Raw genomic sequence first — 24,089 nt, forward strand, 5'->3', positions numbered from 1 at the left:
TATTTCCAGCTATTTTTCTATTAAGTTATCAACAATTCGTATGGCTGTTTTCTGAGCCTGTTTTAAATTATTGTTTGGTGTCATTTTAAACTGTTACAGTATATTTGAATGACATATGCAACTTCACACTGCTGATACCAATTTGTGTTTATACCCAGAGTTCAATCAAATGTATTTTGCATAAAATTATTTGTCTAAAGAATTTCCATGTAAAATCTATAACGGATAATAAGATTGTCATTTTATTTAGTTTTTCGAATGTTATGTGTCTTGGTACCAAAATGCACATGTGATGGATAAATGCACGGTTGGCATATGCACATTTCAGTTCTGTGCAGTGATTTACAGAAAGTCCCCTTGAAAATACATATAAAGCTGATGCGGTAATCAAGTTTTTCTCCCTCAAACAAATAACGTTGCATTTTAGCTGTGGCACAGCTGGCTGCAGCCGTAGTCTCAGTTCAGTTTATTTTGGTATAGCCCTGTGAGCCATTCGGCTCTTGAATCGGGTGCAACCACAACAAACAAAAAAAACACGAACAAGAAAAACATCTTAATGTGACTGTGCAAACAGAAAATCCATGGAAAAAAAACAGCAAAAATATTCCTGAAAAAAGCACCGTACACCAACGCTGTGTGCAAAAAATCCCAGTGGGATGCAAGTCAAACAACAACCACAAAAACTTAGATTAAGGCCATCAGTCTAACTCCGTACTACAACAAAAAAACATGTCCAAACCAAAAAACGTTTTCCAAATCACAATAAAGCCATAATTGCAACGTAACAGTGATCACAAGGACTGTGACCGAATTTTTACAATAAACTACATAAATAACATGTAACACCAAATCCTAGAGCCATAGCTGGCTGCATGAGTTACTCCACAACAACAGAAGTATCGGTCGGAGTATCAAATTTTTCAATGCACCTTTAAGATCAGCACGCTAAATAAAAATACAGATAATACTTTGCAGCGTCATCCGGAGCGAAACATTTTATTTTATTTTACGCCAATGAATAGCAGTGGCAGCTAGGGGTGTACAACTCCTTGAGCAGTTTTGAGAGAAGATCTCATTGGTAGCGATTCAAGTTGCAGTTTATTGGCAATAGCATTCCAGACTCTGGGGGCATCAATAGCAAAGGCCCTTCCTCCAGTTTTTGTACGGCAATAGGGAATGTGAAGCTGGTAATTGAGCGAAGACCTGAGGTCAAATTTGTTCTTTGAAACAGGAGATCCAGCAGGTAGTCTGCGTATTTTTTTGTAAGTACATCGTGAATAAATAAGATCTGGTGCACAAGCCGTCGAACATTAAGATACGTTAAGTTTGACCCAATGTTGAGATCATAGTGGTGAGTCCTATATGGGTAGTTCAATGTAAATCTTAAGGCCGAGTGATAGATGGAATCAAGCTTCTTCAGTACAGTACTTGGGGCTGATTTATACACGATGTCACACTAGTCAAGTAGAGGCAGTATGGTAGCTTTTATCAATTCCAAACGGAACATTGGGGGGAAGCAGTGCTTGTGTCGATACAGAAAACCAATTTTTTGGTATTTTTACCAATATAATCAATGTGATCTTCAAAATGAATCGAGGATGACCCCAAGATACTTATAGATCTTGACTTGCTCTATTTGACAATTATTTAAGGAATGTAATTGGGGAAAAATAACTTCCTGCTTTAGTCCTGGTGAGAAGCATAGCACCTTGGTTTTGGAGGTATTCAGGACTAGCAGTAATCAGTATCGTGTCATCTGCAAAAAGATTTACCCTGGAATGATCCAGGTCAGTGCCCAAATCATTGACATAAAGAGAGAACAAAAGGGGGCCGAGGATGGAACCCTGTGGAACCCCTTTTGTTATCTTAACACTGTTTGACCTCCAACCATCTGTGAATACAGTTTGGGTGCGAGAAAAGAGGTAATTTTGTAACCATTTTACTGTGTTTTTGGAAAAACCGAGGCAACTTAGTTTACTAAGCAGGGTGTTGTCGTCTACTGTATCAAAAGCTTTGGACAGGTCTAGAAAAAGACAGACACAGTACTGCTTATTATCAAGGCTACTGTAAATGTGATTCAGAGAGTCTAATGCAGCAGATGTGGTGCTGTATTTTTTTCGGAAGCCAGATTGTTTTAGATATAGATTGTTGGTGGACAGGAAACTGCTCATTTGGTAGGTCAATAATTTTTCAAAAATTTTCATCAACGGGGACAAAATTGAGATAGGTCGGTAGTTATTTGGATCATCTTTAGGGCCCCCTTTGTGAAGTGGATGGACAGGAATGTTTCCATTCGAGAGGAACTGATGCTTCTTTGATGGACAGGTTGAAAATATGGGCTATAGGTTTGTATATTAGGTGACCAACAGTTAGTAGAGCAAAGACAGGAATACTATCTGCTCCGGTAGAGGAGGACCCTTTGAGGTAGGACAGTTGTTTCAGAACATTACTTTCGTGGATTGGCTGGAAACTAATTTCGTTTAATGTTTGAATTTGCATGAGCAGGGGTGACTCCCAATACATTATCAAAAAGATTACCAGCTTCAGAAAAATGAAGTTAAAATTGTCAACTATTTTTTTGGGATCTGAAAAATATTCCCCATTTAGGTTAAGCTCAACGGGCAGATTGTCTGTTTTGGATGCCTTTTCGATACATTTGATTGTTTTTCAGAAAATCCTGGCATTTCCATGTGATTCCAGGAGAGTGGAGGAAAAGTAGGCATTTTTTGCATGTCGTATTTTTTTGACACATCTATTCCTTAAAATCCTGTATTCTAGCTAGTCATTTACCAAATTACTTTTCTGAGCACATGCCCAAGCCTTGTCCCTAGCTTTCATGAGCTTTGTAATCAAAGGATCAAACCATGGTGGGCGGTTGCCTTTAGTTTTAAATCTAACCAATGGAGCATGTTTGTCAAGAATTTGGAGAAACGTGTACCTGAAGGTCTCCCAAGCCGTAGTCAGGTTGGGGATATCACAGACCTTGTCAATATCCGAGTGAAGCACATCATTAGTAAATGCCTGAGTGCTGAAGTGTCTCAGAGTGCTTCTCAACCAATTTAGGGGGGGGGGGCTTTGGGTCTGGCTGATGATCTCACACCAAAAATGAAGGTGTGATCACTAAGGTTATTACCCAGAACACCAGTCAGTATGAAATTGTGAGGGGCATTTGTCAATAGGACGTCAAGCAGAGATGACTGTCCCGGATTTTTTAGGTTGGGTCTTGTGGGGGCATTTAGTAATTGAAACAGGTTAAATTCATCTGTAAAATTTGTGGCCACGGCCGGCGAGTTTAGCCAATTCCAATTTACATCACCCACTAAAACTATTTTACCTTTAGGGAGGCCCCCAAAAAGCTCTCTCAGTGCAGATGCAGCTTCAACATCCTTCCCACTAGGCGGTCTATAGCAGCACACTACCAATATCTGTTGATTTTTTGGAAGAGTTATTCTGAGAGCCAAACCTTCAAAGCAACATTTTTTAAACAAGGAGTGAGCTGGTGAACATGCAATAGTATTACGAACATAGATGGCAATTCCACCTCCTTTAGATCCTCAGTCAAGCCGAAAAAGGTTGTAGTTGTCAATCGTAATCTGCAAGTCATTGACGGCAGGAGTGAGAAATGTTTCTGTTAGGCAAAAAATGTCCGGGTCAAGATTTGCCACTTCTAGTTTTAGTTGACAATTTAATCACAAGCCCTCTGATGTTGACATGTAGAACACCAACACCTTTCCTGCCAGAAAAATCTACAGAATTATATGAGTTCTTTATATTTGGGCCAGGATGAAGCTCAATACCACCCAGAAATAAGAAAAGTAGAATTAATAGTTTGCACAAGTATTTTCTGTGAAAGGATGAAGAGCGGTGAACCTTGGACGAATAGCAGCAGCTCGCAGATGGTGTTATTTTTAAGAGCAGAATGAAGTTTGGAAGGAGTGCTGGTGAAGTAATGGGACAAAAATAGGGTTTAAAAGTATACAATGATGGAGTGTAGAAGTGTCTATGAGCTGTTTCATTTGCAGGTGTAGTGGCAAATCGAGCAACAAGTATGGACGCAAAGTAACGAGGGTAGCCGTTTGTAGAGTTGAGTGTTGCACTGGATATGACCGGGAACAACAGTAGTATGATACGCAGCAGGATAATTGCCATCTTTAAGATAACAAAGATCCACAACAGTTAAACACACAAGTGAAAAATGTTCAGGTAGGCCGAGCGCGAGTAATGTCTTGCCGCACTCGTCACACATGTACGGCTTCTCGCCCGTGTGCTTGAGTTTGTGGTGGCGGTCAGCTCCAGGTCACGAAGTTGACTAGCCGTTCAAGTTCTTGCTGTTTGTAAGCAAACCTTGGTGCGTTTCTATTTCTCTACGCTAGCGTGCATGTGACCTAACACGTCACTCTTTTTTTTTTTCAAGGAGCATCTTCGCGAACAGGGCAATAACCTGATCAAGCAGGTGAAGGGTAAAAACCTCAAGGAGCGGGTTAAGACAGTCGAGGGCTTCCTGCAGAAGCTTCGGCTCCTTGATAACGGAGAGCGTTTCTGAGCAAACCAGGCAGCAGCAGATTGAGGCAGACCCAAGGAGCAGCAGTTCAGGCAGGCCCAGGGAGTAGCAGCTCAGGCAGGCCCAGGGAGCAGTAGCTTAGGCAGGCCCAGGGAGCAGCAGCTCAGGCAGGCCCAGGGAGCAGTAGCTCAGGAAGGCCCAGGGAGTAGCAGCTCAGGCAGGCCCAGGGAGCAGTAGCTCAAGCAGGCCCAAAGAGCAGCAGCTCAGGCAGGCCCAGGGAGCAGCAGCTCAGGCAGGCCCAGGGAGCAGCAGCTCAAGCAGGCCCAAAGAGCAGCAGCTCAGGCAGGCCCAGGGAGCAGTAGCTCAGGCAGGCCCAGGAAGTAGCAGCTCAGGCAGGCCCAGGGAGTAGCAGCTCAGGCAGGCCCAGGGAGCAGCAGCTCAAGCAGGCCCAAAGAGCAGCAGCTCAGGCAGGCCCAGGGAGCAGCAGCTCAAGCAGGCCCAAAGAGCAGCAGCTCAGGCAGGCCCAGGGAGCAGCAGCTCAGGCAGACCCAGGAAGTAGCAGCTCAGGCAGGCCCAGGGAGCAGCTGCTCAGGCAGGCCCAGAGAGCACCAGCTCAAGTAGACCCAGGGAGCAGCAGCTCTGGTAGACCAATGGAGCAGCTCAGGCAGCTGCAAAAAACAGCAGCACAGACCCGTGGAGCAGTAGCTTTGGTAGACCCAGGGAGCAGCAGCTCAGGCAGTTCCAGGGAGCAGCAGCTCGGGCAGATGCAGGGAGCAGCAGGTAGGTGGTAGCTTCACTCAAGGTTATTCTTTTTAAGCTGCTTGCAACCACCGCATAAAAGAGTGCCACAGCAAGGGTCGTACAATATGCATTTGGAATATTATAAACGTACAACGACCAGGCAGATTTAATATGAATGGAAAATCAAACCAGTGTGGTTCAATTATTTTATATGAAAGAAGCAGTTTATATGAAGTGACTGGGTTCTACTGTAAACTGTTTTGTCATGATTGAAGGTTTTGGCACAGTGCAGCCAATAAACTGCAGAGAACCAGTTTTTTTAAGGACAATTTGTATTCCTTGAGCTTTTACACTTGTGGGTGCATTACATGCATGATTGAAAAAGATTGACTGAGTGGTCATTCTTCTTATTACCCAAACTGTTAATGTAGCCTTGCCCATAAAGGCGTTTGAGTGCCTTTTCAAGTCTGGTCTGCAGTTGAATTTGGATTGGAAAGTGCCTATCAGAATGTCCTGTGCTTGACGTTCTGAACTGGAGCCAACTCAATGGCAGTATCTTCCAATACAACCGCCTTCCAAGATATGGTCTTACCAACACAAACATGAGCTTGTTCATTCAATATTTCACTATTCATTTCAGTTTGTGGTAGCTTTTGAGCAGCAAAGGCAATGTACTGTGTAATCCAACGATCAAAAAAATTACGGGCTGTGGTAAGCCAAGGTGACGACTGCACTGAACAAATTGTGCATTAAGCATACCTAGCAGTGCTTCAATTTTTCCTGTCCATATAATCCAATACATGTTTCACAGCCACCAATCAGAGAGCGACTCGTTTCACTTTCTCAATGGAGAGCCTTGTTCGCAAGTCAAATTTGACCCGATGGCCATTTTATGGATGAATGTTTTTGATGAAGTAATGGAGACACCATTACATAGGAATCTTCTTTATTCCGATTTGTTCAGGTTCGTCAATACAATTCCTAAATGATATAATACAATTATAATGGTATGTGTAAATTAATTTTCTTCAGTTGCTAAGTTGTGCCAACCAACTGACACTCACCTTGTGCGTTGTCTTTTGTTACAAATTAATTGTCATGCCTGCCCAGGAATGTGCAGTATTAGCAGACTTGAACATGCAGACAAATCTTACATACATCATGCCTCTCGGTTAGTGTACATAAAAAATACATTTCAATTTGGATAATCACTGGTGAAAATTATACTCAATTGTTCAATGCTTTGTAATGCATTTCAGCTGTCACCATATGCTGTGAAATTATAAGATAGTCAAGTAGTATGTACCAGTAATTATGATAGGCAGTTTTCTCCAGTTCAAATTAATTTTGCTTAACCAGATGAGCACTAACGGGACTAGGAAAGTCTCAAATGCAAAAGTCACCAGCGTAAGGATGTGAATGTATAGCTGTGCAATGCAAAGGTTATGCCTTCAGGTTTTTTCAAAGTTGATTGTTTTTTTTATTGATCTTCAAAGTCACACTAAATTATAAACTATCGGTGGCCGATTAGGTTTAAATAAATTATTTCAAACATTATCTTATCTACATGATTTAGACAATGGATAGCAATTTTATATTTGCGGACGATCTGTATGTCATCAGTTGCAGTATGGTTTGTCGCAGGAAGAAGAGCATTTTGCCCTTAATGTCTGTTCATGTTTCATCTCGTCCCCTACAATGCAAAGAGCAGGCTGTATTCATGTTGTGCTCAGACAGAAAAAATGCGTGCCATCAGTGCTTTTTTATTTTTCATCGATAATCATTTTTCAGAAAATCATAACGGTACAAAAGCCCACCACTGTTTGAAAGAAACTTAAATCTTACATTTAAACACTTCCAATCCATAATGTCCCCGAGTGATTAACACAAAAATGCGTCCCTGCACATGCGTGCTCAGAATACAAATGACTTGCATGCATTGCATGGAAATTCACTGCTACTCCCGGGAAAATAAAAAAATATATCATTCAATTATGCCTTTTTGGCTTCAGGGTGAGCTTGTTCAGCACACACAGCCAAACTGGCTGAAGTAGGTCGTTAACTACAGGGGAAAATATCCACACAGTTGACATGCTGAAAATGCAGCCTGGTGTAGTCTCAATTATCTAACCACTTGTACGCCGGAGATTGTCATTTCCAAGGACAATTATCTCATTGTTTGATGAATGCCACGATTCACTTCAAATTTAAAGCCACAACCAAAAAAATTGCCATCCATAGTTCAGAAGTTTACAATCCACCCTGTTATGCAAATTTTTCTAATGGCTAATCTCAGTCTCGCACCAATGGTAAAGTAACTTTTCAGATTTCACGCAACGGCAAAATGTCTTTGGCCTGTTACATCAGTTGGTTCTAAAGAAAACTTGAGAACAGATCATTTTTGCTTAGTCCGGGTATCATAAGACACTAATTAGTTTCCCAATTCCCCAGCAGCCTGTAACAATCTCACAAATATTGCTGTTATGTATTGCTTTGTGTTAATTCAAATACGGCAAATACAAGACTTGAGAAAAAAACTAAAAGACAAAGATTCCTCTTATAACCTTAACATACTGTTGGGGCAAGTGCTGTTAGCGAGCATTTATGAAGGCCGGAACAGCACACGAGGGATGGGTGGCCAGCACCATATCCAACCGTCTTTGTCTCCCCAAGGGCGATGTTTACACACTACACTGGGTACTAATTTGAGGCTGAATCGACCTAGGGGAGGCCCGGGACCAGTTCAGATAATAATCAATGGTGTTGGCCAATAGCAGGAATCGAACTGGGGTCGCTGAGTCTGTAGCGGAGCATGCTAACCGCTGCGCCAACGGTAGAGTAGGCAGTGTCACACATTCATTTGTTAATGGTCATCAGAAATATTGCAGTGCAATCTTTCCATAATAAAAAAAAGTGGTATCACACTATTGGTACTATACAGTAATCAGATGTTCCAACCACTGGGAATAATTTCACAAAAGAGTTCACATTCGCAATCATTAAATGTGAAATAACCTTGATACATCACATATTCCCTTAACCAATCAAATTTCCAATCAGCTCTAATATAGCACTCTATATAACTTGCTGAGAATGGATTCACAGCTGAACGGGTGCACGAGAACACATTTTCGTACCGCTACAAATCGAGATTCCGACTGTCGCTGATGAACTACCGTAAAACCTTTGTGGCGTCGGGAACACGCTGCAAGAGTTTCCAATTGAGGGAAATGATGGTGGACACGACGCCGGGCACCGTAAAGTCCGTGCCAATCACGTTTACACAAGCGGAGGCGGCACCCGGAGTCTGCTGCACGAGCCACTCCATGACAACAGGAAGCGCGCCCTTGGTCATCTGACGGATGGAGCCGCGCAGGTTCTCAATGATGTACCGCGAGTCTGGCGTCAGGTTCATGCCCGCCACAAAAAATCCATCTGCCACAAATAATCCACACGGATGCAGTCAAAAAATGTAAAAAGCGTGTACCCGTGCTCAAACAAGCATTAGGCAGAGCGAATATCAAATGACGATCCAGAGTTAAGTCAGGATAATTACATTTCCACGATAGGAATTAGCCTGTGTGATAACCACCATCACCTTTTACAAAGAGGTAAATTATGTTATTGACCTGAAACACATGATGATGGGCCAAGTCGTCCCCAATCAGGATTTGAACTCGTGACCAGTGACTATACATTTGCCGCGCTCCCACAGCGCCACCTAACCGACATCAATGTGTATTGCAGCATATTTTAATATTCGTGTAGCGATTGATAGCGACGTTCGGGCTTTTATTGAGAACCGAGTGTGCTGGTGGTGGCAGCGTGCTCCTGTAAGTTATTTTCGGATTGCTCTGCCCCACGCAGTTCTGTACTGTCCATATAGTCGCCTGGACCCCCCCCCTCTCCCCTGTGTGTGGCTCACCCCTCCGTCCCAACTGCAGCTCCCGGTTGAGGTATTCCAGTAGTTTCTTGATGTCCGTCGTGTCTCCCCATAGGTACGGGATGTTGTGCCACAGTTGCTCATGCAGAGACACGCTGTCCCGGTTGTCATAGAAAACTATCACCTGGTATCCGGCGTTCCACATCCAGCGAAGCGTCACCTGCTGGTCCAATTAGGGGGAATGGTGATAGGGTTGACATTCAACTTTTTTTTAAAATGGGAACTCAGACGTATGCCGTCAATACAAGTGTGATCATCCTTTATTTATACCGCACTTCCAATGGCGTGCACCGAGAATTATCGAAAATAATAAAAGCTCTGTCAACCCGCTGCTAGGCGAGGCTTCCCCACACTGGCGGTTATAGGGATAGTTTAGAATATATATGTCGTCTAGCCAGCGGTGATTACTCGGGGATGGCCTGTGCCTCAACACCTGCTCTTGCCGTGGGCACAGCTTGGAGCCGAAGGTGGCCTTCAAGGCAGCGATGAGCATCTCGTGCATCTTGCTGTTGACGTCGTAGAATGCAGCGCAGTCAAGGAGCAGCACTTCGCGTGGGTGAGCGTTGAGCCATTCGCGTATCTCACTCAGACTGTCCTGGGAGGGCAAGAGGTGGTACCGGGTTGGAAGAGGGGGGGGGGGGGTTCTTCACTGATTGAAGAACGCTTCATCGAGTCTCAAGACTTGCAGCTAAGTCCCATGTTGTGATATGTGGACAAGTCTTTACTCCAAGGTTTGAATGTTCAAGCAAAGGCATATACAAGGACAGAACTCGAAAATTTACTACACACATTTAACTAACAACCTACTTCCTATCCTATCACCTATTGGGCATCTCCCACCTTGATAGGCTGGGAATCACATACAAAAACCTTTATATATGGATGATTATGGCAAGTGCTGTTTGTGAGCACCTATCGCACGAGGTAGTTGGTATGGCCAACACCACACATGGACACCTTTGTCCCCCCCAGTGCTGATGTTTACACACTGCCACATGCACATTATTCATTTAGGCAGTCAACCTCACGGAGTCAAGGGACCAATTCAGATAATCACCACTGGTGTTACCTGTGACTGAATTTTTGAAAAGTATCTCAGTGTGCAAACAATTGGACTACTGCTCCCCATAAGTCACACACACACACGTCTATGTTGGCATGAACCAACAAAACTGACTCCAAGGCTAGGGGACTACAGGTGTAGTCCCCTGCAACCAGCAGCTCCATCTCATTTGCACACACAGCAACCGAATTCCTTCCGCACCTGCACGGTGAGCGTGGTGTAGAACCCGTGAGTGTAGCGCAGAATCTCCGCGGGGTCCTTCTCGTAATGCGCGATTCGCAAGTCGAAGTAGCGCACCCCAATGTCGAGCTGTCCGCTCACACCGAAGTCCTGCGCAAGGGTGATAAACAGTCAGGGTTCAAGTCCCAGATCCCCGCACGGTCCTGTGAACCGGCACCATCCTTGGCGGTTCAGGTGAAGACCGCCTTCTTCCACATCATCGTGTGTCCGTAAGCAGCTTCTATCGAGCGATGCCAATGCAACGCCACAAAATTAAATGGCTAAATTAGAAACGTTCTACATCGTTTTCATGGGCAATTACTGAAGTGCATGTTGGTATTCAAGACTTTTGAGCACTTTGGAAATGCCTTTTGTTTCAGACAGCTAAACTAATGCACCCTAACAAGACAAAGGACGTAAGAGTTGTTGAAATAAGATGGCATATCCACATATTTATTACACTGGTAAAGTTCATTTCAAGCAAGCTTTTACAAGTGCACACCACTCAAATGAATGATGACCAGTAAGTACATGTGGAATTTCTAAAATATATCAGGGTCGTAAAAAGGGGAAGATTGGCTCCTCACACTTGTTTGAATGGGAAGCCTTTCTTTATTATTATTTTGTTAATGGAATGTCAGCCAAGACAAGTAATTGGACTTATAGAGGGTGACGAATGGGAGATGGAATCTGCGTACTTTAAGAAATTGCGCCAGGACTCAAATCGAGGCCGTTGGCACAGAGAGAGGCTTCAAACTCAGCAACTACCTGGGACTCGTTGGTGAATGGAACCCGGCCTCCCCCAAAAAACATCTTGGGAGGTCCTTTTTTAAGGGCCCTCACCCCATGTGGATGTTGAGATATCTGGCTGCCCTGGTTGTCACTGGGACTGGTTAGTGCTGCATTTATTGTCCAAGGGGGCTCATTGTTGCTTGTACGGATCCCCAGTTGCTTTGTGACAGGCTGTACCACGGAATTGCTCCATCTCGCCTCTCCCGCGTTTACCTCCCTCGACCCCCCCCCGCCCACATCCTTTCTCTGTTGACATAGTAGTTTTTTACATTTGTAAAGTGCCTTGAGAAGCAATTGCATTTCTATACGATATACATTGAAAATTATGTTGATTGGACCACGAGTGGCTGGCTAAGCCGGTTTGCATGGGCAGGCGGCGAGCACTCACTTGCGTGTGGCTGTAGCTGTAGATGATGGGGCGCGTGATGCAGGGAACCACCTGCAACAACGTGTGCAGGATCTGTGGCTGAGATGGCTCGAGCGACGATGTTGCATCCAGGTCGAAGGTCATGGTGTCGTGGCTGCCTGCCGACAGACGTAGCCACACTTTTGGGATGAAGTCCAGGAGTAGATTGGGAGGTCCGAGTGCTTCAGCAACAGGGCTGTTACCCTCCACGCAGTGTCTTCAATCCCCAACTGACTTGACATAACAACCTTTATTAAATAAGGCTTGAAGTGAACCTCCATTCTAAACATTTCCTGAATCAGCATTGACAGGCATACTACCGCACTTTGAAAGTCAAAGCCTTGGTTACCGACTCTTAAGAATCTTAAAAAAATCTTAAAATCTGATGTAAGTTATAAACCATTGACAAACACAATAACTGACCAACACATGGAAATCATGGTTGTGATTTTTTTTATTATACCAAAGACATTTATTATTGGCCAATGGAAAGGACACATTTAGGAGCTGTATGTAAGTCGAGTCATGCATCCGATAATGGATCTAAATTAGTTTAAAGAGACAGCGTTACAAACACAATAACCCTCATTGCAGATACATACCTATGCTGTGTGTCCAGGGCTATCCGACAAGTTATTTTTTATTAATTAGTGAAAAGTAAAAAAAAATCCGAGACATTAAGTGACAGTGCTCTCGTGACAAACGGCATTGCATTAAAAGTATTTTAGTGAAATCGCATTCACCTCACTTTCGTTCGTATGGCAAATGAAAATCAACTGTGTGCCCGAGTCTGGTAATCCATTTTATGACATGAGAAGTTGCATGATGTAAAGTATAGCGTCCATACCTCGTGTGTAATCCTATGTGTAGTGGTCAGTTATGTAAGATTCAGAATATATTTTATACTGGAGGAATCTAATCAACTATAAAGCTCTCTCAGATGTCCAGTAGAACAGATTGCACTTTACCACACTAATTTTTCATTTGTGAATGAAACAGCCGCACCTGTTTGTGCTTTGTTCAAACAATTACGTGCAGCCCATTGGCTTCATCTATACTGGCTGAAACAGCAGGTAATTCCCGAATAGGATAATTAATTTCTGAATGAGTTTCAGAATGACACACTTGGCCATAACTAGTCTATTTTAGTAACAATGAAGCTTCAAACTAATTTCGGACAGAAAAGGAATACACGTCAACCTAGATGTGTATCTACAATAGCTGTTCGCTTTTCGTACTGCATCTTCCTCAAATGGGAAGCTACTATCACGTAATAGCTAGCAAAAGGGACTTCCAATTCAGTTCTGTGGGTCAACCTCCTGGCATGGCAATTGAAACAATGGTAAGGCTTGATTTAAAAAAAAATCTCCTACCTGTAAAAATGTTCAAAATAAAAAAATAGTATCACGGATACTGTCCACCACAATGGGTATGATGTTACACGTGGTGGATACACCCACCTCTTCCAAGAAGTCTGGCCAGTGTGGAAGAGTAGACCAAAATATCCTCCGTCGTGTGGAGGCACCTTCCTCAAGCAGGATAGTGTGAGAGCAAGCACAATTGCAGGGCAGCTGCAACCTTTAACCTCGCCATCATTGCCGTGGTCAACGATTCGTTTACCTGGGATGGCGAGGTGGCACAGGGGGATATCCCAGAGGGCTTCAGGCAGCCCCGCCATCCAGTCGCTGTTTGGGATCCGTCGGGTTGCCTTGAGCAGGGCGAGGTCTTCCTCCTTCATGTCTACATTACAAGTGCTCATCTCGCCAGAGGTCAGCGAACAGGGGTCCGTTCTCTAAAACAACAGCAGCGACAGTCTTAAATGCATCAACATTGCCCAACCACCGCTTCTTAAATCACGGACAAGAAGACTTTGTATGCACTTGTGTGTTGAACTTCTTTCGCACCGCACGTAGCAAACTGTTCTGATCTATACCGATTTAATCTTTTGGGGCTAAAGAGCAGTCCGCTCTTTAGGCCAAACGATGTACTGGAGACGGAATTCTTGTTCACCCTATATATATAGCACGACGCAGTGGCATTTGACAAATGACTCGGCTCGTTCAGAGTAAATTATCCGTTTGCAACTCCAGCCTGGTTTCAACTACAACCGCAATCGAGAGCCCGGTGTTTGTTAGCAGGGACAACATTCATCAGCTGGCTCTCGGTCTAGGCGGTCAAACGAGCCGCGCGTATCGTACATTCGGTGGGCCTTCTTTGTTTGTTATTTCCAGCACCGGGCATATACTTTAAACCAAAACCAAGCCCTCTTCACAGTGCACACAGCCAACTAACTAATTGTCTGGCTCGAAGCCCAACCTTCAACAAACCCGCATTAAACCAGGGCGGTGAAGTATGGTCAAGTAACCCCTCGGCGTGGGGAGGGACTAATCTAGCGGCGGGTTGAAATGGGAGCGATCAACCGCATTAAAGACCCCCCCCACCCCGCCAAAGATCGCAAACGCGTGGTCCTTAAAATCGCCGCTAATGTAAACACATTAACACCACATTATGAGACCTCCTTTGCCAGTAACAAGATATAGGAATAGGTTTTACCCTTTTAACTGGCACAAAATTATCAGAGTTGTCTTTTTTGTTTGCATTTTGACTGCTTGTGTTGTGGTTATTGCAAACATGATGCCTTGAATAAAGGTGTCAGCTTTTGTGCCAGTTAAAAGGGTAAAACCTATTCCTATACATTAACACCACATTACGATGCAGACGTTACCCGTTTAAGTAGACAGAGTTGCGGAAGAGCGATGTAAAAGTTCCCCGTTAAGGATTTAAATACACAACACGGCGAGGTAGACTCTGCAGTACCCATTAAGAAGTGTTGACATGGACACGATGCGCGTGTGTGTGTGGGCGTACTGCCAACGCCAGTGCTGCGCTAGTCGTTTCAAAGAACGACCGTACACAGAGCAATGTCATTTGTCGCACAGATCTGCACAGACGAATAACCCCCCCCACGCACACGCCTCCTCGTAGCGCTTGTTTGGATTTAATACTCTTAAAACTCATTATCCCGGAGAAGCCGGGATAAATGACAATACGCGGGGATTACTATAAAACTACTGGGGCATTTTTTTCTTATATTACCAGGTAAGGCCAAGTTAACTATCTAGTTATTTTTCAGATGCGACCTGGCCACAAATGATAGCTCGACCAAGTGGTGTGCCATGTGAACATTTATAGCAGCCAAATACTCTAAACGCGTGATTCGAATTCTAAATGTGTTAACAAGGGAAAAAAAACAGGGTGGGGATCGAACCCAAGCTCTCCTACATACCAGGCGAGGTAATTGACATCACGCTAACATGGCGCCTCTAATGTTAGTAGTGCACGAGACCTCTACTGCTGGATGAACGCCTCAAGCCGTAGGCATTTCCCTACGACATAACAATACAGCGAGCCATCTCCTCGATTGACGAACCCTATAGTGCGTGTTCTCTCCTTTGGCTGCCACTCCGTCGTAAATCACGACCCCCGGCTATCAATCTTCTACTTCCGTGTCCTGCCCATGATGTATATGCACTTCAATCCATGCGTTTCTCTTCCCGTCTCAGTTTAATTCAAAGCACACATCCATGCTTCTTCGCGCACATTTCAGCGCCTTCCTTTGCTCATGACGCTTCTGAACAATGTCACCGGTCACGCACACAAATTGATGGACCCCTCAAAATATAAATCGAAACAATAACAGTAATACTGCAGTCGCCTTGCCTCGAGACGCTTCAATAGAGCACGCTTTAAAAAAAAGGCCAATTACCTCGCCGCGTTGTCTCGACAGCTTGGCGTGCGATCTGTCGTCGTCCTATACTTTGCTGCTTCCGTTGGAAATCGTCCAACAATTAACTTCCTCGCGTTCCCTCGCTCCAGCCTCTACCCCCCCCACCCCCCTGTATTTTTATACGCGCGGTGGCACCGGTGACCGCTCCGCCCACGTGGCGGTGGCAGCGGTGGCCGCTCCGCCCACGTGGCGGTGGCAGCGGTGGCCGCTCCGCCCACGTGGGCGGTGGCAGCGGTGACCGCTCCGCCCACGTGGCGGTGGCAGCGGTGACCGCTCCGCCCACGTGGGCGGTGGCAGCGGTGACCGCTCCGCCCACGTGGCGGTAGGGCGGCACGCGGAAGTCGAAACCCCCCCCCACCCCCTCGTCGGCGCCCGCGCGTCACTCAAATCACGGCCGCCCGATTGGTCGCCGCGTGCCCGCTTGAGCACGGCGCGCCGCGCTCCGATTGGTTCCGCGAGCTCGCGAGGGCGGGGCTACTGGGGCGGTGAATTGAAGCGGGAGAGACGTTTTACGTGAGAGGGGGCCGCCGGTTGTTGCTATCGCTATTTTTACTTGTTAAGCGTAAATGGTTTTACACGTGAGGGGGACGTTTACGTGAGGGGGGTGCCGGTGTTTGCTACCGGTATTTTTTTTGTTGTTAAGCGTAAATGGTTTTCTTTTTTTAAATAAATACTTTCCAGCCGTCGGGATCCCTCGCCGTAATTGTTACTCTGTTCGGTGTTTTTTTCTTTAGCGTCGATAGTCGAGACGGGAGTGCGTAAATTGACACCAGGCCGCACCCACCGGTAATCGCGGTTTGCACGTGAAGTTAACACCCTCTTTGTAACGATTGTGGACGTCCACGTAAACCGTCGATTGCTCGTGATTTGTTGTTGATATGATTTGCCGTTTGGCAGTGAATCCACGGATCGTGAGCGGTGAGCGATGAGCGCTGAGGCGGTGTTTCTGAGGCAGCAGGGTGAGGAGCCGTGTTGCCATGGCGACGCAAGCGGCGTCGCGCGATTTCCATCCAACCTGCATCATTATTATTATAATAACAATTATAGAGTTTATTCACTTGGCCCAGAGTTTATTCAGTTAAGTTAATTCGTTGAATGTGCTGCAGTGATTTTGGGGGGGGGGGGGGGGGGCGATGATTGTTGCTATGTGCAATCCCAATTGAGTTGATGTCACAGTGGGCTTTGCCTGGGTAGGATGGAGATGGTTTAGTTTTTTATTTGTATCTGTTTGAGTGATTTGTTTACCTTTCTTGCACTTCTATCGTGTTTTTGTAACGTTCTTACCCGCCTCTACTTTACATCTGCGAAAAATAGTTTCATTGCTCATCGGATTCCCCCAGTATAAATAAATATTCTGATTCTTACATAACCGACCACTACCCATTATAGGACGACATAGGAGGTATGGACACTATATACTTTACAATAATCATGCAACTTCTGATGCCATAGAATGGATTACCAGACTCGGGCACACGGTTATGTTTGGGCAGTTGCTTTTCAATTGCAATATGAACGAAAGTGATGTGAATGCGATTTCATTTTCGAATTTTGGCAAATGTTGACTGACGCCGGCTGGGCAAGCAGTGGCGTCAGGGCGGGGGGGGGGTCTTTAACGTCCCGCTGTGAAGCAGACGTCGCGCGTTATGGGTTGTTACACCATACCTGTCAAACCCTTATCAGTGCCCAACCTTATTACAGACCAATTCAGACCTTGTTGGTCACCCCTTGCCCTTATAAATATCAACGTTCATCCTACAAAGTCCCATCACAAGGTAGAAACACAAACAAATAGACCAAAAAATGTTGCCCTATTGGACCTGAAAACTTTATTTCTGTAAAGAAACGTAATATTTGAAGTGGATTTGCGTAATAAATTGTTTAATTCGGCTCCATCTGCGTTCGTGCAAAAATCCACCCACTCATGAATATTAATGAAGGGGGGGTGGGCCTCATGTGGACCAACGTCATGCGCGAGACGGATAGACATTTCTGGGTGATTATAGTAGGTAATATCGCACCTACATCACGTGGCATGCGCGCAGCCCTTTTGTCAGTCCACTGCTGCCGTGATGCTTCAGTAATCACCGATGCAAAGCACTGCTCAGGCTGGAACCTGGCGAGTTTCCGGAAATCTGACAAAGTCCCGGGGGCTTTCCGTGTAGTTTTGTCACAGACCGATCGTTAGCAATTTAATGTGGTACATAGCATTGCATTGTAACGTCACTGTATCGTATACGTGTGTTTTGTAAGGTGTGGTCTGGTGTTCATCAAATTCTTGATTGAGCCAATGTGAGAACCCATTGAGGCTGCGTGTTGTTTACACAAGCGAAAATTATAATTAAAACTGAAAAAAAGAAACAATACCCGTTAACACATTGCAAATGCCTTAATACAAACGATTGAGTGTACTAAATACTACACATGCAATTGTATGTAAAAGATATAATGTATAGTGAATGAATACATTACAGCCATTTGTTAATCCACTGATTAATAAAAGCCTGTCCACCACACTGCCGGTCATGAGAGCTATTGACCATGTCACCACGATTATTATTGCCGATTGGTAACGGGGGGAAGCTCAGGACCAGCTCGTACATCACTTGCCACTGATGCTACCCGTGAGGAATCAAACTCGAGGTTTCTGTGTTCAGTGCAGTGTACTATCCGCTGTGCCACCCAATATACAGTGCATTTGCATTACAGCATTATCATTCAACCCAGGGTAAACCCATGGAGAAGGATTGCATATCTGCACAAGGGACAGCTGGTGCAATCGTTCCTACGAATGCCTATACTGTATGTCGTACTAAACAGTAATAGTTATTTATTTTGAGTGCCTAATACGAGACTGTGTGACTCTTGCATGAGCCAGACCCAGAATTATACGAATAACTAAATGTGATGCGGTGGTCTCGTGTCCAGTGCAACGGCTCAACGCAGTTCTCAATCAGTACCAGGTCAAGTACTTGGTCCCACCTGCCTCCACACCGGTACGTGCTGCATGTATCCCCATGCTGGCTGCTCACTCGAGCGAATAAATAAACTTTCCTCAGTCTATAGGCTTAATTTATTTCACACATAGTTTGCACAGGCAGTGCATAATTAGTATGTGTTAATCTAAAATACTAGCACGAAACACGATGTAACTAACCCATTATACAGGGTGTTTGAAAAACATGGTCCCGATTTGAAATCGCTATATCTCTGCAACCACGAACCGCCCATGAATGAAACTCTTACCACTTGAAAGGGCGGGGCATAGAGTTTTAATTGATTACCGCTAGATGCCTCTCCCAGCGCACAAACAGCCCCTAGCCTCAGTCATTCGCAAGACAACACTGCCTCAACCTTGGATAGGTCGGATGGACCCCAAGACTTGACGCTACACTCTTGGCCCCCAAGATCCCCAGACATCACACCCTTCGACTTTTTCTTGTGGGGATTCGTCAACGACCGTGTTTTTGTGCCACCATTAGCGACTAATCTGGATGACATAAAAAAAGAATCACGGCAGCGGTGACTTCGGTGGAAGAAGACACTTTGAGAGGCGTTTGGGACGAATTCAACTATCATCTCGATGTTGTCCGTACAGCAGGTGGAGGGCACATAGAGCATTTATAAAATGGTTAGTAAAACTTGACAACTCATTAAACCGTTTGTAACTTTTTGTGTAATTCTAACATGTTGCCATCGTGAAATATACTACTTGGAATTTGGGTCCATTTTTTTTAAACACCCTGTAATTTAATCTGAGAGCTAATTTGTTGATAAGCAGCTGGATTCACTATTACTGTATGCAATTACATTAAGAAAACAAATGTCAAAACATGAAATATCATACCTGCTTGGAAGTTGCTCCTGACTGACTATCCGTGCATCCAGTTGCAGACTGGGCAGTGTAATTTTTTCGCTTTTTGAATGTATTTATGGACTTAACCTACAGCACCTGAACCAGCACCTAATATACACTTGCTTTGTTGATAAAGCTGAAAAAAAATCAACACAAATTTCAACACGGTTGTCCAGGCAGGAGTCTTTGGTGAGGGGGACCCACCAGCCCCATGGCTGACGGACAAAAGGTGAGCATATTTACACATTTTTACACATTCGCGGCCGGTTTTAGCATTAATGGGATATTTCAGAAGGCGGAGAAGCAAACAGTAATTCCCAGGCTTGGTCAGTGTGGCAATTCAATGCACAGTTTGTTGACCGTCCGTTTGAGCCAAAATATTTGCACTTCTCACGACAGCCTGCTCGCACCCCTCATAGCCGAATACGACCGGCACTTGGAGGAAATGGAAGGGCAGCTCCGCAACTACCAGGTGTGTGGCAATGAACCGATCCTGCATCAAACTCACAGCACAACACTTGTCCTCTAACACGGCAACATTTGTTTTATACCAAGAAACAGCATGCAACGTCTTTATAAATAGTTTATTCTTAAGCCGTGTATTTTTGAAAAAAAAATTGAATACCTTCTAATAAATCAGCCATGATCTATCCACTGTTGAATGGTGGCCTATCCAAGTTTTTGCCTTTCTTTCATGGTGTTATAATGCAACGATCCAGCTTCAACATATGAGTTTATCTCATCCCTGCATCTCATGGAAGTTATCCTCTTGGAGTCATTCCCTCCTTTAGCTGCCACTCTTTCCTCATTCTCAATCATTGGCCATCATCCCTTTTTAGCCATGCTTCCTGCCGAAGAGCATTTATTTTTCTTGATAGTCAGTGTGATGTCGATGCATCTCTTCAAGCTTCAGTGTGCACTTTTCAGATTTTGTTCCATATTCTTTATCTGTTTGTATATACGATAAGACCATAAGCTTGTTACACGTGAGAACCCGGTTTAATCATGGATAGATTAAACCTTGATTCGAAACCTTGATTTGAATCGTGCATCTCAGCAATACCAGCTCATTGCTTTGACTTGGCATTAGAAACTGTCACCAGGCCACCTAAGATTCAATACAAAATATTGACAGCTCCAATGTTGTCAACTTATAGGTGTGCCTGGCTGTGCCCTCACCTGCTGCTCCTATTTACAGTTACTTGGCTGCTGAGACTGCTGTGTACTGTAATTTACTGCATATTGCCCTGATGTCTGTCTGTGTAATGTGCAAGTGTATAATGCATTTTGTTGGCTCACAGAGCACTCTGTGGTTTAAAGTTAGCACTTTTTTTGGGGGGGGGAGGGAGAAAATAATGGAGTGGTGCTGAGATACGCCATAGCATTTAGCTTGCAGCGGAAGGTGTTCATGGCAGATCGATTGGAGAATGTGCTCATTGTTCTGTAACATCGTCAAAGCATGTCTCATAAAATCCTCACTATTTCAAAAGCTCGTGAAGTAACCACACTTCGTTGCTGAGCCCACTTCACATTACATTATGCAGCTAATCTTTGTTTATATTTAATGTTAATTCTTTGCAGTACTGTTATCAAGACGTGCGTGCGAATAAATGTATGTATGGCTTTAAGTACACCGGGTATAAAACCTAGTGGCTCCTGCCAAAACCAGTCTATTTTGGCTGCTTTGATTTAGTATTTTATATAACTTTGTGCTGTTTTCTTTGAGATTTATTGTTGCCAGCCCAGTGAAGCATGACCGCCTTGTAGCTTATTTTGAATGTTTGAGCCGGCAGCAAAAACACTTTTTGTGGCCATATCGCCCCCACATAGTCTTGGTGTCACTAATGTGAGAGGACCCTTGAAATGCCTTTTGTGGGCAGCTCCTCTAAAGCCTGCAACCGTGGGTCAGCTCTTACTAGAGACCCGCACCAGTGCTGTTGTGTACGATAAGAGAGGGTCTCATGTCAAATGTGTGCCTCTCCTCCACAGAACCTGATGGACGAGATGAAGCTCAAGATGAAGAGAGTGGTGGTGGAAAACGAGAGGTGGGACAACTTGTTTATAAAATGTAAAAATATGACAGCGATTTTAATTCACCTAAACAGTAACTGTTCAGCCAATCATTTCACGAACCTAATGCATCCAAGTTACTTTTGGCATACGTAAATCACCTTCTTCTTGAGTGCAAACTGTATTTTCGTTTTGATGTATGAGACCATCATAGCATAATGTACAATAGATGGGTACTCTGGACACTAAGTTTAAGGAGGCCTAATTAAAATTTCCTTATGCTTTCCAACCAAGGTTGACATCGTTAATTCATTAGAGCTGCCTGTCTGTATCCATCTGTAACGAGGAAGCAAGGTAACGGTCGTAAAGATGAACCATTATGAACAAAAGGTTCCTATAAAGTTGTGTTGCTATTACTGATGTATCCTATGGAAAACCAGGAAATTGATCAAAAGGGCTATTCATACCCTCTGGGGCCTGTTGTATCATCGTAGCTTGCGGATGTATTGTTTCTTGCATGCCTGGTCTGAGAGCGATCATTATTTTCGCTAATTAAATACTTCCGAGGACAAATGCATCTTAGAAAGCGATACAAAATCCATGTACATGCATGATTCTCTTCCTTGTTTATCTTCTCTATAGGCTGCATGCGGAGCTGAGGAAGAGTGTTGAAACACAGCTGGATGGTGCGGCCACAAGTCTGGGTGTGTTCACCTCTGACCTTACAGAAGAGGGCATGGCCAAAAACCTGCAGGAGCAGGTCCAGTTAGCCAATCAGGTGAGAACAGCATGTATGACGACGCATTCTCGGACAAACCCTGTTGTATACAAATACAGCGACTTTATGTGGATAAACACAATCTTTGTCGCTGTGTGTTTGTTTGTGAGCATATTGTGTGTGTTAGTCCATGCTGTGCGCAATCGTCCCTGCTTGATTGCCACTAGATTTGAAGTTTCGTGGCTGTAATGATCCATACTCTTTGGTTCTTTCGGTAAAGTCACGTAAGTAAAAATAAAAAATAAAGTTAATCGAAAGAACCAAAGAGTATTGATTGCCACTGCGCATTGGCACACTTTCCACTTGGCACATAGGGCATTCGTAGGCCTGTTATGATTCATCCTGTCCATGATTCAATTCATTGTTGCAATTCAATAAGAATGAGACCCTCTGCACACTGTGTAGGTCATGGGGAATATTTGACCATACTTCACCACACTGATTACTGCAGGTGTTCTGCAGGAGGTGGCCAGAACTGGTTTAGATATCAATTTCCACTGATGTTAGCCGTAACACGGAATTTATCTCAGTCTGTTGGGTTCATCGCGCAACACGCTAACCACTGCGTCATCGCTAGTACGCTAATACAGTTATACAACTGGCTTACATGTACTTCCCTCCCTCGCACCTACCCCATGACCACCGCTGCGCTCGGCAGGAGAAGGAGCAGGCGCTACAGATGTGGCGCATGACCTCGGAGGAGCTGGAGCAGCTGAGTGAGCTCTACCAGGAGCACGTGGGCGACGTTCAGCTGCACCTACAGGAGCGGCAACACCACAAGGTTCCTCCTCTCACTGTCCGGAAGCTGGCGACTGAACCACCAGCAGCTGCAGCCACTGTTATTAACTTCCTTTAGTCAAGTATGCACTTCAGCTGCAACATATAGACATTTAGCAATCTAATGTCACGTGCCCATGTGCATTGTAAAACATATGCTTATAAATAATGGCTTTGATACTGGGTTCTTCAACAGGCCCTTGGAGTGGCCTACCAAGTTATGGCCCGCTGAGAGACATGGCGTGCCGGAACAAAGAGAGACAAATTAGTGAGATGACGGAGAGATAGTGATAAACAGGCAAGCTGTAGGAAAGAGATAACGAATTGTATGATGAAAGAGAGTAAACAAGGAAGAGACAGATAAGAGACTTTGAGATAAGAGGTATACATAACTCATGTGACATAACATTTGTACACTTGACCTATGTTGTCATGTGGCTCTCCAGAACACATGCATAATGTCACATTATTATGTAGCCCGCTGGAAAATATAGTTGAAGAACCTACCTTTAATCATGGTTAGGTCTCTTTCACTCTGGCAACACATACATACCCACCTCCTAGGTTAGTAAACAACCAGTGAACAACACGCATTGGTATGTTTACAAAGGATCAGAGTTCACTTCTGTTCTCTTTATCTTGTGAGAACCTATTGAGACGACTATGTTGTAAAGAAACTGTGTTCTCTTTGTTTTCTTTATGTTGCTGAAGTACTGCTGGTACATTATCACCAACATTTTTTCCCCACTGATACTCTTTTACACGTTTTAGAGCGTGCTGTCCATACATTTCTATTGCGACACCTTAAAAAATGTCCAGCCCAGGTTTTTGTCTGGTGTTATGCTCAGGATTTGGATTACCATGATCAAAGTTATGCTTTTCCCTTTACATATTCAATACCCTGTTCTCCAGTGAACACGCACGAATACATCGACACCAAGACATAACTTAGGTTTGTCACAGGGGCTTATGCAAGAGCTTAAATACATAATTAAGGCCCCAAGGGAATGAATGGCTCACTTGAAGTATATAATTCTGATGATATCTTTCAGGTATTTACCATTATTAAAAGTAGTAAATTATATGGGCAGTGTTTGATGGGCTGCACAGTATTCCTTTCAGCAGCATTTTCCACAAGGGAATAATAGTTCGAAATAATAAAATCTTAAAGGTAAAGGTTTATGATGTAATACACTTTTGGCACCCTGATTCTATC

General features: G+C 44.3%; 2 protein-coding genes across 5 annotated transcripts in view; one reads left to right on the forward strand and one right to left on the reverse strand.

The window, feature by feature from the left end:
• Positions 1–6,985: 6,985 nt before the first annotated feature.
• PLCXD1 (phosphatidylinositol specific phospholipase C X domain containing 1) lies at positions 6,986–15,584 on the reverse strand. 2 transcript variants are annotated; one of them, XM_032955318.2, is made up of 7 exons: positions 15,432–15,584; positions 13,286–13,457; positions 11,648–11,784; positions 10,450–10,578; positions 9,619–9,780; positions 9,168–9,345; positions 6,986–8,677 (listed from the first exon to the last, which is right to left on the reverse strand). In XM_032955318.2, exons 2-7 carry the CDS (start codon positions 13,422–13,424, stop codon positions 8,415–8,417), a joined length of 1,008 nt encoding a protein of 335 aa, XP_032811209.1. In that variant the 5' UTR covers positions 13,425–13,457; positions 15,432–15,584; the 3' UTR covers positions 6,986–8,414. The 2 variants fall into 2 exon arrangements, with proteins under 2 accessions (XP_032811209.1, XP_032811208.1); XM_032955317.2 differs by having other exon boundaries at positions 9,168–9,348.
• A 305-nt stretch (positions 15,585–15,889) lies between these two features.
• The window catches only part of SCLT1 (sodium channel and clathrin linker 1), a 32,331-nt gene continuing 24,131 nt past the window's right edge, over positions 15,890–24,089 (forward strand). The window contains exons 1-8 of one of the 3 annotated variants that reach the window (XM_032955309.2): positions 15,890–16,238; positions 16,350–16,411; positions 18,381–18,448; positions 19,485–19,537; positions 19,708–19,780; positions 21,298–21,353; positions 21,961–22,096; positions 22,755–22,877. In XM_032955309.2, the coding sequence (XP_032811200.1) occupies positions 16,378–16,411; positions 18,381–18,448; positions 19,485–19,537; positions 19,708–19,780; positions 21,298–21,353; positions 21,961–22,096; positions 22,755–22,877 (543 nt within the window). In that variant the 5' untranslated portion in view covers positions 15,890–16,238; positions 16,350–16,377. Of the gene's footprint in view, positions 16,412–18,380; positions 18,449–18,934; positions 19,084–19,484; positions 19,538–19,707; positions 19,781–21,297; positions 21,354–21,960; positions 22,097–22,754; positions 22,878–24,089 lie in introns of all 3 variants that reach the window. The other 2 variants (XM_032955311.2, XM_032955310.2) reach the window with 2 other exon arrangements.

The sequence above is a fragment of the Petromyzon marinus genome, chromosome 16, assembly GCF_048934315.1.
Source record: "Petromyzon marinus isolate PM22_M1 ecotype Great Lakes invasive population chromosome 16, UKy_Petmar_22M1.pri1.0, whole genome shotgun sequence".
NCBI classification, from domain to species: Eukaryota; Metazoa; Chordata; class Hyperoartia; order Petromyzontiformes; family Petromyzontidae; genus Petromyzon; species Petromyzon marinus.